This window comes from Cherax quadricarinatus, chromosome 15 (assembly GCF_038502225.1).
Source record: "Cherax quadricarinatus isolate ZL_2023a chromosome 15, ASM3850222v1, whole genome shotgun sequence".
Taxonomy (NCBI): Eukaryota; Metazoa; Arthropoda; class Malacostraca; order Decapoda; family Parastacidae; genus Cherax; species Cherax quadricarinatus.
This window is the reverse complement of record NC_091306.1, coordinates 886206-900747: the sequence shown is the minus strand read 5'-3', so window position 1 is coordinate 900747 and position 14542 is coordinate 886206. Positions and strand designations below refer to the sequence as shown.

The 14542-nt window shown below is 44.8% G+C and overlaps 1 protein-coding gene across 16 annotated transcripts in view; it reads right to left on the bottom strand.

The window, feature by feature from the left end:
- LOC128692119 (serine-rich adhesin for platelets) overlaps window positions 1-14542 on the bottom strand; it is a 580093-nt gene that overhangs the window by 103715 nt on the left and 461836 nt on the right. For all 16 annotated transcript variants that reach the window (XM_070085078.1, XM_070085079.1, XM_070085076.1 and 13 more), the window contains one exon: window positions 10090-10377. In XM_070085078.1, coding sequence (XP_069941179.1) covers window positions 10090-10377 — 288 coding nt within the window. The remainder of the gene's footprint in view (window positions 1-10089; window positions 10378-14542) is intronic.

Sequence of the window (14542 nt, the reverse complement as noted above, 5' to 3'; positions counted from 1 at the left end):
AAGGTGACAGAAGTAAGACAAGAGAGAGAGGGGTGGATCGACTGCATTTTTTTGGACTGCAAAAAGGCCTTCGACACAGTTCCTCACAAGAGGTTACTGAAAAAGCTAGAAGATCAGGCACACATAACAGGAAAGGCACTGCAATGGATCAGAGAATACCTGACAGGGAGGCAACAACGAGTCATGGTACGTGACGAGGTGTCAGAGTGGGCGCTTGTGACAAGCGGGGTTCCACAGGGGTCAGTCCTAGGACCTGTGCTGTTCTTGGTATATGTGAACGACATAACGGAAGGGATAGACTCAGAAGTGTCCTTGTTTGCAGATGATGTGAAGTTAATGAGAAGAATCAAATCGGATGAGGATCAGGCAGGACTACAAAGAGACCTGGACAGGCTGCAAGCCTGGTCCAGCAACTGGCTCCTTGAGTTTAACCCTGCCAAATGCAAAGTCATGAAGATTGGGGAAGGGCAAAGAAGACCGCAGACACAATATAGTTTAGATGGCCAAAGACTGCAAACCTCACTCAAGGAAAAAGATCTGGGGGTGAGTATAACACCGAGCATATCTCCTGAGGCGCACATAAATCAGATAACTGCTGCAGCATAAGGGCGACTGGCAAACCTACGGATAGCGTTCCGATACCTCAGTAAGGAGTCGTTCAAGACCCTGTATACCATTTACGTCAGGCCCATACTGGAGTATGCAGCACCAGTTTGGAATCCACACCTAGTCAAGCACGTCAAGAAATTAGAGAAAGTGCAAAGGTTTGCAACAAGACTAGTCCCAGAGCTACGGGGATTGTCCTACGAAGAAAGGTTGAGGGAAATCGGCCTGACGACACTGGAGGCCAGGAGGGTCAGGGGAGAGATGATAACGACATATAAAATACTGCGCGGAATAGACAAGGTGGACAAAGACAGGATGTTCCAGAGATGGGACACAGACACAAGAGGTCACAATTGGAAGTTGAAGACTCAGATGAATCGAAGGGATGTTAGGAAGTATTTCTTCAGTCATAGAGTAGTCAAGTCGTGGAATAGTCTAGAAAGTGAAGTAGTGGAGGCGGGAACCATACATAGTTTTAAGGCGAGGTATGATATAGCTCATGTAGCAGGGAGAGAGAGGACCTAGTAGCAATCAGTGAAGAGGCGGGGCCAGGAGCTATGACTCGACCCCTGCAACCACAAATAGGTGAGTACAAATAGGTGAGTACACACACACACACACACACACACACACACACACACACACACACACACACACACACACACACACAAACACACAAGAGAAGATAGTAATACCTTCAACAGCACCAGCAGAAAACAGTAATAACTCAACCAACAGCACTAGCAGACAATAATAAGCAACTCAGCCAGGACAGCAGATGACAGTAATAACTCAGTGAGCTCCGACAGAAGACAGCTGAATCATTACGTAGCGTATACTCCCAGAATCGGACATAAAATACTGGATAGTAGTGCTTTGATCAGACGGAATGTTAAGGGCAAAACTCCAGACACCTCCCCTTCTCTCTCTCTCTCTCTCTCTCTCTCTCTCTCTCTCTCTCTCTCTCTCTCTCTCTCTCTCTCTCTCTCTCTCTCTCTCAGGGAGATTAGCAAAGGGTTTTGATGGTATAATGGAGACAGAGAGAGAGAGAGTAGATACACAGCAACACAAGATACAGGTGCACACACTTGCACATTAATAGGCGCACACGCCCGTAATTATACAGACAAGGGTACACAACAGAAGAACAGAGAGAAATAAGCGTTGACATAATGGAACACAAAGATGCGTAAAGACAAGAACGAAGAAATGCAAAATTTCTGATCATGAATATTTTAATTTTAAGGAACTCTAATGTGAAAATCTTAAAACTAACGGAGGGCCAGAAAGGTAAAGAAAAAAATGATTGAGTTAGAAACTTAGTTTTCACGATGAAGACACCAGCACTCTCACTCTCTTATAAATCTGAGACAGAGAATTCGTATTATCAAAATAATAAACTTCAAAAAATTCTCCTCCCGCATCGATATTCCTGTTGTTTGCTCTGGTTGAAGCTTCGACTTGTTGTAGGTGGGAATGATTACTAAGACACATGTGGCAGTGCAAGTCTTCACTGGGACAACGCTTCGTCTTAGGAGAGCTTTTTCATGATTTGAGACAGCTCTCCTTAAAGCGAATCGTTGTCCCATTAATGCTCTCCTTATAGAGAAACGTTCGCTCAAATAAGCTCTCTTTAGACTGAAATGTTATCTTCAATAAAGTCCTGTTTTTATGCATGTCTTCTGATGTTTACTCTGTCCTGTTTTTCTTGCCTTCCCAAGTGCATTGATAATATTGATTGCTCTCTTTCTGACAAAGAACATATGAAAAGTGCTCTCCTTGTTGATACTAACAACACACTTTTTCGTTCTGTATTACAAAACTATCTGCCCATCTTCGAGCCTCCAAAGACCCTGTCTTGTTTCGGTTCTTATACACAATATTGCTAACGTGAATTTTAGCTACGGCTTCGTTTGTGTTGATGTTTACGTTTCTCAGGGCTCTGTCATGTGCTCTAATCTCCAGAACAAGCCTGGCTTGAACTGACTTTGGCTGTTTTATCTCCTTCGGTGACCTGAGCGACATTTAATCTAATCTTATCAGTCATTCCTGATCTGCCTTGTGGTTGTCATCCATGTTCCATCTCACTCACTACTTGATAAATAATCTCTAGGAAGAACACTTCTAGTTCTGGTTAATGGTTTACTTGAGAAAATTTTGTAAATCACTGCATTGACTTTTGCAATGCTTCATCTCCCGCATAAATTTTTAATTTTCATCCACAAAATAACTCTTTATTAGCATAAATTATGTTCAAAATGCTGTACATGTTAAAGGTATACGGAAGATATTCTCACAAATTGTAACTTGCTTTATATTATCAGTGTTTTTTTTTTTGTAGTTTACGATCTGACTCACATAGCTTAAATACATGTGTATTAGGATTAGCTACCGACTCGTGAAATCGTAATTACACGGCTGTAAACAACTCAGAAACGGAGCAAGACTGGACTCACAATTAGGCAGCTCGAAAATTATCAGAACCAACGCTCACATAACTACGCCATTCGGGATTAATAGGAATCGTCCAACGAGGTACATTTCGATACATTACAAAAGTTAGCACTGGCCTCTCTGTGATCACAAGTGAAGGTTTTTATGTATGAATCCCACACCTACACATGGCAGCGACTTAATCTAGTTCAAGTCTCTTCAAAGCCGTATCAGTGACTCGTGAAATCGTAATAGCATGGGACCCGTGCTAGCTTCTCTACTGTATAGAAATATACTTAGTTGGATGAATCCTCTTAGTCCCACATGGCGTTGTGGTGGAGCCTTTGCTGGTATTTTTAGATATGCCTCGAACCGGGTAGAGTTCTGCTCCATTTCTGAGAAGTTATCGTTATTATTATGTTGTCTTTACTGTAAATAGCAACTTAGCATATACAGCATAACTAGCCTTAATGTAAAATAATTATAATCCTTATTCATCTCTTACACAGAATATTTTATAATTTTTAAATTCAAGTTTTCGTAATATCTCTACTTCCACCTAAAAATACTGTGTATAACATGGACTGAGCAGTGTACTCACCTAGTTGAGGTTGCGGGGGTCGAGTCCGAGCTCCTGGCCCCGCTTCTTCACTGATCGCTACTAGGTCACTCTCCCTGAGCCGTGAGCTTTATCATACCTCTGCTTAAAGCTATGTATGGATCCTGCCTCCACTACATCGCTTCCCAAACTATTCCACTTACTGACTACTCTGTGGCTGAAGAAATACTTCCTAACATCCCTGTGATTCATCTGTGTCTTCAGCTTCCAACTGTGTCCCCTTGTTACTGTGTCCAATCTCTGGAACATCCTGTCTTTGTCCACCTTGTCAATTCCTCTCAGTATTTTGTATGTCGTTATCATGTCCCCCCTATCTCTCCTGTCCTCCAGTGTCGTCAGGTTGATTTCCCTTAACCTCTCCTCGTAGGACATACCTCTTAGCTCTGGGACTAGTCTTGCTGCAAACCTTTGCACTTTCTCTAGTTTCTTCACGTGCTTGGCTAGGTGTCGGTTCCAAACTGGTGCCGCATACTCCAATATGGGCCTAACATACACGGTGTACAGGGTCCTGAATGATTCCTTATTAAGATGTCGGAATGCTGTTCTGAGGTTTGCTAGGCGCCCATATGCTGCAGCAGTTATTTAGTTGATGTGCGCTTCAGGAGATGTGCCTGGTGTTATACTCACCCCAAGATCTTTTTTCTTGAGTGAGGTTTGTAGTCTCTGACCCCCTAGACTGTACTCCGTCTGCGGCCTTCTTTGCCCTTCCCCAATCTTCATGACTTTGCACTTGGTGGGATTGAACTCCAGGAGCCAATTGCTGGACCAGGTCTGCAGCCTGTCCAGATCCCTTTGTAGTTCTGCCTGGTCTTCGATCGAGTGTATTCTTCTCATCAACTTCACGTCATCTGCAAACAGGGACACCTCAGAGTCTATTCCTTCCGTCATGTCGTTCACAAATACCAGAAACAGCACTGGTCCTAGGACTGACCCCTGCGGGACCCCGCTGGTCACAGGTGCCCACTCTGACACCTCGCCACGTACCATGACTCGCTGCTGTCTTCCTGACAAGTATTCCCTGATCCATTGTAGTGCCTTCCCTGTTATCCCTGCTTGGTCCTCCAGTTTTTGCACCAATCTCTTGTGTGGAACTGTGTCAAGCGCCTTCTTGCAGTCCAAGAAAATGCAATCCACCCACCCCTCTCTCTCTTGTCTTACTGCTGTCACCATGTCATAGAACTCCAGTAGGTTTGTGACACAGGATTTCCCGTCCCTGAAACCATGTTGGCTGCTGTTGATGAGATCATTCCTTTCCAGGTGTTCCACCACTCTTCTCCTGATAATCTTCTCCATGATTTTGCATACTATACATGTCAGTGACACTGGTCTGTAGTTTAATGCTTCATGTCTGTCTCCTTTTTTAAAGATTGGGACTACATTTGCTGTCTTCCATGCCTCAGGCAATCTCCCTGTTTCGATAGATGTATTGAATATTGTTGTTAGGGGTACACATAGCGCCTCTGCTCCCTCTCTCAATACCCATGGGGAGATGTTATCTGTGATGAATGGTTTGAAAAACCGACATGTTGAAGATTGAGACACTTATGCAGCATATGGGAATCTTTATTCAGGAAACGTTTCGCCACGCAGTGGCTTCATCAGTCCAATACAAAGAGGAAGGCGTAAGGAGAGGAGGAGAATGAGGTAATCAGTCCCTCAACCTGGAGTCGATGTGTTCAGTCCATCAATCTTGTAGAATGTACAGCATAGGGCCGTAGACGTGGCTTATATACTGTAGTGAGGTGACGTGAAGCAGTTGGAGGCGGGGTCATAGTGGTACCATCCACTAGTCGAAGTAGGTCTTCGTCCAAAGGTTGAACAAGTGTTGAAGAATTCTTTGTAACAAGATCCCATGATGCTGCTGTGTCTGACAGTTGTGATGAATGGTTTGAAAAACCGACATGTTGAAGATTGAGACACTTATGCAGCATATGGGAATCTTTATTCAGGAAACGTTTCGCCACGCAGTGGCTTCATCAGTCCAATACAAAGAGGAAGGCGTAAGGAGAGGAGGAGAATGAGGTAATCAGTCCCTCAACCTGGAGTCGATGTGTTCAGTCCATCAATCTTGTAGAATGTACAGCATAGGGCCGTAGACGTGGCTTATATACTGTAGTGAGGTGACGTGAAGCAGTTGGAGGCGGGGTCATAGTGGTACCATCCACTAGTCGAAGTAGGTCTTCGTCCAAAGGTTGAACAAGTGTTGAAGAATTCTTTGTAACAAGATCCCATGATGCTGCTGTGTCTGACAGTTGTGATGAATGGTTTGAAAAACCGACATGTTGAAGATTGAGACACTTATGCAGCATATGGGAATCTTTATTCAGGAAACGTTTCGCCACGCAGTGGCTTCATCAGTCCAATACAAAGAGGAAGGCGTAAGGAGAGGAGGAGAATGAGGTAATCAGTCCCTCAACCTGGAGTCGATGTGTTCAGTCCATCAATCTTGTAGAATGTACAGCATAGGGCCGTAGACGTGGCTTATATACTGTAGTGAGGTGACGTGAAGCAGTTGGAGGCGGGGTCATAGTGGTACCATCCACTAGTCGAAGTAGGTCTTCGTCCAAAGGTTGAACAAGTGTTGAAGAATTCTTTGTAACAAGATCCCATGATGCTGCTGTGTCTGACAGTTGTGATGAATGGTTTGAAAAACCGACATGTTGAAGATTGAGACACTTATGCAGCATATGGGAATCTTTATTCAGGAAACGTTTCGCCACGCAGTGGCTTCATCAGTCCAATACAAAGAGGAAGGCGTAAGGAGAGGAGGAGAATGAGGTAATCAGTCCCTCAACCTGGAGTCGATGTGTTCAGTCCATCAATCTTGTAGAATGTACAGCATAGGGCCGTAGACGTGGCTTATATACTGTAGTGAGGTGACGTGAAGCAGTTGGAGGCGGGGTCATAGTGGTACCATCCACTAGTCGAAGTAGGTCTTCGTCCAAAGGTTGAACAAGTGTTGAAGAATTCTTTGTAACAAGATCCCATGATGCTGCTGTGTCTGACAGTTGTGATGAATGGTTTGAAAAACCGACATGTTGAAGATTGAGACACTTATGCAGCATATGGGAATCTTTATTCAGGAAACGTTTCGCCACGCAGTGGCTTCATCAGTCCAATACAAAGAGGAAGGCGTAAGGAGAGGAGGAGAATGAGGTAATCAGTCCCTCAACCTGGAGTCGATGTGTTCAGTCCATCAATCTTGTAGAATGTACAGCATAGGGCCGTAGACGTGGCTTATATACTGTAGTGAGGTGACGTGAAGCAGTTGGAGGCGGGGTCATAGTGGTACCATCCACTAGTCGAAGTAGGTCTTCGTCCAAAGGTTGAACAAGTGTTGAAGAATTCTTTGTAACAAGATCCCATGATGCTGCTGTGTCTGACAGTTGTGATGAATGGTTTGAAAAACCGACATGTTGAAGATTGAGACACTTATGCAGCATATGGGAATCTTTATTCAGGAAACGTTTCGCCACGCAGTGGCTTCATCAGTCCAATACAAAGAGGAAGGCGTAAGGAGAGGAGGAGAATGAGGTAATCAGTCCCTCAACCTGGAGTCGATGTGTTCAGTCCATCAATCTTGTAGAATGTACAGCATAGGGCCGTAGACGTGGCTTATATACTGTAGTGAGGTGACGTGAAGCAGTTGGAGGCGGGGTCATAGTGGTACCATCCACTAGTCGAAGTAGGTCTTCGTCCAAAGGTTGAACAAGTGTTGAAGAATTCTTTGTAACAAGATCCCATGATGCTGCTGTGTCTGACAGTTGTGATGAATGGTTTGAAAAACCGACATGTTGAAGGTTGACTAGTGGATAGTGCCACTATGACCCGCCTCTAAAGCTTGCCGCACGACGCTAAGCCGTCTAGACTAATTACGTCGACTCAGGTGAGGAACGATACTGCATTCTCTGTCGGACGGTAACCACTGCGTGGCAGCTATTCTGTGGAACCCGCCAGCTGCGTGTGCTCGATCTTCGGCATGTCGATTTTCAAACCATTCATCGCAACTTGTCGAACACAGCAGCATCATGGGATCTTATTACAAAGAATTCTTCAACAACGTTCAACAACGACGAACCTGCTCGACTTTAGTGAATGTACCACTGAGCCGCCTCAACTAACTTTCACATCACCTGCCCAGTATATATAGCCGTCTACCTAACTGCTGTACGATCTACAAGATGTGGATGGCCAGGTGAGGACGATGCCTCGTTCTCTCTCTCCTTACGCCTTCCTCTTCATTGGACTGTTTCACTGCGTGTGAAACTTGTTCTGAATCAAAGTTACATCTTTTGTAAATGTCTCAATCACTATGTCATTTCAAACCATTCATCTGGCTGTCGAACGGCGCTCATGGATGCTGTTACAGAATTAATAGCGCTATTCATACTGGACGAAGACTACTTTCGACTGGTGGATAATGCCTGTGACTATGTCACCTGCATATGTAGCCACGTCTACAGCTATGCTATGCATTCTGCAAGATTGATAGACTGGCACACATCGACTCGGAGACGAGACTGATACCTCATTTTCCTCTCGCTACGCCTTCTCTTTATGTTGGACTGATGAAACCGCTGCGTGGCGGCGTTCGCGAATAAAGAGATTCCCGCTGTCTTCATGGTGTGCTCGTGTCGGGCACTGAAGCCATTCATGCAGCTTGTCGAACACATCTTGCTGGATCTTGACCTGGAATTCTTCGGCACTTGTTCGGCCTACGGACGAAGACCTGCTTCGACTTTAGTGAATATTGCCGCATGACCCGCGCCTCCAACATGCGTCGCCGCGACATATAAGCCGCCTCTCCTTACGCCTTCCTCTTTGTATTGGACTGATGAAGCCACTGCGTGGCGAAACGTTTCCTGAATAAAGATTCCCATATGCTGCATAAGTGTCTCAATCTTCAACATGTCGGTTTTTCAAACCATTCATCACAACTGTCAGACACAGCAGCATCATGGGATCTTGTTACAAAGAATTCTTCAACACTTGTTCAACCTTTGGACGAAGACCTACTTCGACTAGTGGATGGTACCACTATGACCCCGCCTCCAACTGCTTCACGTCACCTCACTACAGTATATAAGCCACGTCTACGGCCCTATGCTGTACATTCTACAAGATTGATGGACTGAACACATCGACTCCAGGTTGAGGGACTGATTACCTCATTCTCCTCCTCTCCTTACGCCTTCCTCTTTGTATTGGACTGATGAAGCCACTGCGTGGCGAAACGTTTCCTGAATAAAGATTCCCATATGCTGCATAAGTGTCTCAATCTTCAACATGTCGGTTTTTCAAACCATTCATCACAACTGTCAGACACAGCAGCATCATGGGATCTTGTTACAAAGAATTCTTCAACACTTGTTCAACCTTTGGACGAAGACCTACTTCGACTAGTGGATGGTACCACTATGACCCCGCCTCCAACTGCTTCACGTCACCTCACTACAGTATATAAGCCACGTCTACGGCCCTATGCTGTACATTCTACAAGATTGATGGACTGAACACATCGACTCCAGGTTGAGGGACTGATTACCTCATTCTCCTCCTCTCCTTACGCCTTCCTCTTTGTATTGGACTGATGAAGCCACTGCGTGGCGAAACGTTTCCTGAATAAAGATTCCCATATGCTGCATAAGTGTCTCAATCTTCAGATGTTATCTGGCCCCATTGCCTTTGAGGTATCTAGCTCACTCAGAAGCCTCTTCACTTCTTCCTCGGTTGTGTGCACTGTGTCCAGCACTTGGTGGTGTGCCCCACCTCTCCGTCTTTCTGGAGTCCCTTCTGTCTCCTCTGTGAACACTTCTTTGAATCTCTTGTTGAGTTCTTCACATACTTCACGGTCATTTCTTGTTGTCTCTCCTCCTTCCTTCCTTAGCCTGATTACCTGGTCCTTGACTGTTGTTTTCCTCCTGATGTGGCTGTACAACAGTTTCGGGTCAGATTTGGCTTTCGCTGCTATGTCATTTTCATATTGTCTTTGGGCCTCCCTTCTTATCTGTGCATATTCGTTTCTGGCTCTACGACTGTTCTCCTTATTCTCCTGGGTCCTTTGCCTTCTATATTTCTTCCATTCCCTAGCACACTTGGTTTTTGCCTCCCTGCACCTTTGGGTAAACCATGGGCTCATCCTGGCTTTTTCATTAATCCTGTTACCCTTGGGTACAAACCTCTCCTCAGCCTCCTTGCATTTTGTTGCTACATATTCCATCATCTCATTAACTGGCTTCCCTGCCAGTTCTCTGTCCCACTGAACCCCGTTCAGGTAGTTCCTCATTCCTGTGTAGTGTGTGTGTGTGTGTGTGTGTGTGTGTGTGTGTGTGATCATCGACTCCCATCTGTCAGCCTACTCTTTCAGCCACTGATAACCATCAATCAGTCATGTCTTTTACCACCTCATTCAAGATATTCATTATACTCACGGGATCGAAGAAGCTGCGGTCCTGAGAGGTGATCACGAACACATTGGTAGCTTTCTTGCAGTCTTTGGGTCCTGCCTCAGCCACGTGGTCGAAGTATGCGAGGTTAATGACCCCGTTGGCCTTTTCCCCCGGCTTACTGTCTTCCCGCTCGTAGTAGAAGAGGCTACCCTTGGCCAGGACGCAGTACCTTCTCTTCCACTGGGGTATGTAAGGGAAGGTGCGGCCGCTGAGCTTCGTCAGGTAGCCCGCCTTCTCCGCCTCCCGGTGCTGGTTTGCTCCTGGGATCTCCTGTGAGGGGGGAAAAGGTAAAAGACGTTAGAAGATTAGTTGCTCGGTAGATGGGTCAAGTGTAGGTAGTTCCGGGGGTTGAATCAAAAACCAATAAAATTGTCTCTGTCTCTGTCTCTGATCATACCTACTCTGTCAAAAGTAGGTATGATCAGACCCTGGAGGGCCGGAATTAGTTAAACCAATCGACAGAAATGATGCTGGGGCTACCACTCGACCAATACGAGCACAACTATGATCATGATTATGCACACTCAGGCTCCTGACTGCCACGACCAGACACACTCCCTACAAGACACAGTGCACACACAGTGTTATAAGAACACCAGATAACTCGACAACGCTGGTAAGGGAAAACACATGGCGCGAAGCTGGCAGCCAGGAGGAGCAGGAGAAAGAGAAGGAGCAGCAGGAGCAGAAGGCTCAGAAGGATCAGGAGGAGCAGGGGGAGCAGAGGATGCAGAAGCAGAAGGATCAGGGGGAGCAGGGGAAGCAGGAGGAGCAGTAGGAACAGAAGTAGGAGGAGAAGCAGCAGCAGCAGAGGCAACTGGAGCAGGTGAAGGAGCAATAACAGGAGGAGGAACAGCAACAATGGAAGAAGGAGGAGGTAGTGGGGGAGAATGAAAAGAGGAGGAGGAGGAGGAATAAAAATTGAAAGAGAAGAAGGAAAAGCAGGAGGAAACAGAGCAGGAAGAAGCGGTGATGAGTGAAGAGGAAGAAGAGGAGGCGAAAGAGGCAGAGAACGATGAGGAGGAACCGGAGACTATGACAACGACAAAGAAATTTTCTCTGCCCTCATCCTTGAAGTGGTTCCTGAAGCTGCACTTGGGCAGCTGCTTGAGGATACACAGCTCTTCAGAGATGGGATGTGCCATTTGTGTCTGGCACACAGTGTGTGTGATTGTTGCAGCCTGAGAAGTGGAGCAAGGAGGGAGAGCAATCTAAGACATCTGCAAGAAAGCTTTTCGGGAAGCCATTAAGGAAAGAGAGAGAGAGAGAGAGAGAGAGAGAGAGAGAGAGAGAGAGAGAGAGAGAGAGAGAGAGAGAGAGAGAGAGAGAGAGAATCACTATGTAGATGAGTGTTTTTATACTTTTGATAGATTTCGAGAGTTTTTCTTACTCCCGATACCCGGCCCTAGGCCATGCTTGTCTGGTGCTTGCCTGGTCAACCAGACTGTAGATGCTGGCGACCCGCTGGCCCACATGTCCATCACAGCCTTGTTGACCTGCCACTTGGTAGGGACACTTTTCCAGTTTTCTCTTAAAGACTTTTACAATCGTGTCAGCAGTGTTTCTGGTATCTTCTGGTAAGATGTTGAAAACTCTGAGGCCACGGATGTTGATACAATGTTCTCTTATTGTCCCCTGCTGTTCCCTGGCTTTATTTTACACTTCGTCACATATCTGTCACTCCCGTATGTTATGCCAGGGTACAATTTTAGGACTAAGCAGGTAAACAAAGTTCACGTATATATTATCGTGTATATTTCTCTCCTCCGCTCCAGTGAGTACCTATTTAGGACTATGAAGCGTTCCCAGTAATTTAAATGCTTAACTGGATTTATGCGGGCCGTAAATGATCTCAGTTTCCGTTTCAACTGTGATATCTCATCTGCTCTGAACGGGACCGTCAGTATTGAACAATATTCTAAAGAAGAATAAATTTGTGCTTATTAGTAGCAATGTTTTATCATATGCTTTTTCTGAAATCAAGATGATCTCTAAAATATTTCCCGTGTGCTCCAGATCCCACACAGGACCGTCGACATGCTGTCATTTACATTTCGAATTTTGTGTCAGCGTGTCTATTGTATCACCGAGGAGCAGCATCAGTGCTCACTCATGTTATGCAGCCACTCTTCACTTTCACTACTAGTAGGCTTATTCTTCCACCTGCACCATCTGCACCATCCCTTGATTATGACTCGTGGCAAGAGAGCTCGGACTGCAGCTGTCATACCAGAATCATTTCATCAACAAATGAAAGAATCAAGGGCGAGTGCTCAATAAGAAGCAAGGCAGCCATTTCTTGCCCTATAAAAATTCTTCCTTTCAGAATCAGAGCATCGAGACAGGTGTGTTCACCACTTCAAAATTAGTCCTTGGGCTACTCAACATTGTGTTTTTGCAGAATCATCGTACTCCCGCCCGCAAGGTAAGAAAAAATGATATACCACTGCCAGACATCTGATGAAATCAATTAATTTAAATTATACTAAAATAATTTTTTTATAAATCCAAGTAAGTAGGATTCAGATCAATCTAATATGCTATGAGAAACAATCTGCGGATAGAATTTCCACTCGATACAATTTGTTATTATCAGTGAAAAATAATTTTTTCCCCTAGCTAGAGATTTGGGCAGCGGAAGCAGATGGTTCTCCAGGTGGTTCCTCCTCCAGGTGGTTCCTCCTCCAGGTGGTTCCTCCCTCACCGCTCTCCCCAACTTGCTGCCTCTCACTTAAAAAGAAACTTTAAATCGCTGCCATCAATACTGCACAAACATAACACAATGCATAAGTAGATCATTATCAGATTCTCAAACTTGAATTCATTAGTGTTTTAAAGCTTTTTTTCCTCTTCCTAACATAATAAAGGTCGAGAAATGAACTTCCAACCGTTGCTTTTAATCATTGAATTATGAGTAAAACTTTTTCTTAGAATTTTATTTTCGTCAAATTTTGGTTATTTACACGTCAGAAAAATTCAAAGGTAAAAGTGTAAAAGGAATTTTAAGCTTTATTAAGCTGAATGGCTTGAAAAGGCTTAGAGTCAGGAAGCCATTACGAATTACTGGTTCCAGCAGTGAGTGTACATCACACCTTCTCTCTGCCTCGAAACGAATTAAATCTTACTCCAAATACTCTCAAGGTCTAAAAAAAACGTTATTATTGCAAAATCTTTAGAGCAGCCAGATTCTGACAGCTAAAATCATGACTAGTTTCAATGAACTACGAATCAATAAAAATTAAATATATATTGGTACTCATACTTCAGCTTCCTCCAAAAAAATCATAGGAGTGTCATTTGCTGTCTCTAGTAATTTTTCCAGACACATCACTCCAGGAAACTCATTTGCCTTTAATGTCTCTCGTGGAATAGCAAGATTTCAACTGGTGACTGACGTACGATGACACCCGCCCGTGAGGCTGCAAACAACTACACACACACACACACACACACACACACACACACACACACACACACACACACACACACACACACAAAACTCATGAAGCAGAGAGGACCTAGTAGCGATCAGTGAAGAGGCGGGGCCAGAAGCTGAGTATCAACCCCTGCAACCACAATTAGGTGAGTACAACTAGGTGAGTACAATTAGGTGAATACAATTATGTGAGTACAATTAGGTGAGTACGCACACACGCACACACACACACACCACCTGACTCTCCACACTATATATACACATGTACTCTTCACCCAGTTAGATGTGTTTGTGACTTGATAAAACCTACAGTGTGGGCGAAACGTAGCCAATAAAGGATCTCATTATACCGCATTTGTGTCTATTTTTCCATTGATAAAACCACTGGATGGCGAAACATCTACAAATAAAAAAAAACTGATATACAGAAACGGTGTCTACCACACACTTGCACTTGTAGAATACAACTCATAAGTCTTGTGATTCCTGTTTCAAAAAACACAGCATTAGACGGTAAGTTGTATTTTTTATGCCATTGACAGTTCCTTCTATGATCGGGTAGATAATTATACGTAATATAGTAAAGTTGCACCAAAGTTATTTTTCGCTTTGTTTCTAACATTATAGCCCTCTTTTTTTTCTCCTCCCTTTCGCCTCTGTTATTATCTACGCTTCCTCTATTCCCCTCTCCATTGATTTCGATTAGTTAATGCACACTTCCTCTCCCCATGTGTGTGACCGTCGCTGCGTGTGTCCCGCCTGGCTACGTGTTGTGAAATGAGTCATTGCAGCACCTGGTCCCCGGGGCAGGTGAGGCAAGACCTGCACAGCCTTCCCTGAACCTGGCAAACCGTCTTAATGATGGGACGGGGCACCTCCTTCCATGAACCTGGCAAGCCGACTTAATGATGGGACGGGGCACCACCTTCCATGAACCTGGCAAACCGACTTAATGATGGGACGGGGCACCTCCTTCCATGAACCTGGCAAGCCGACTTA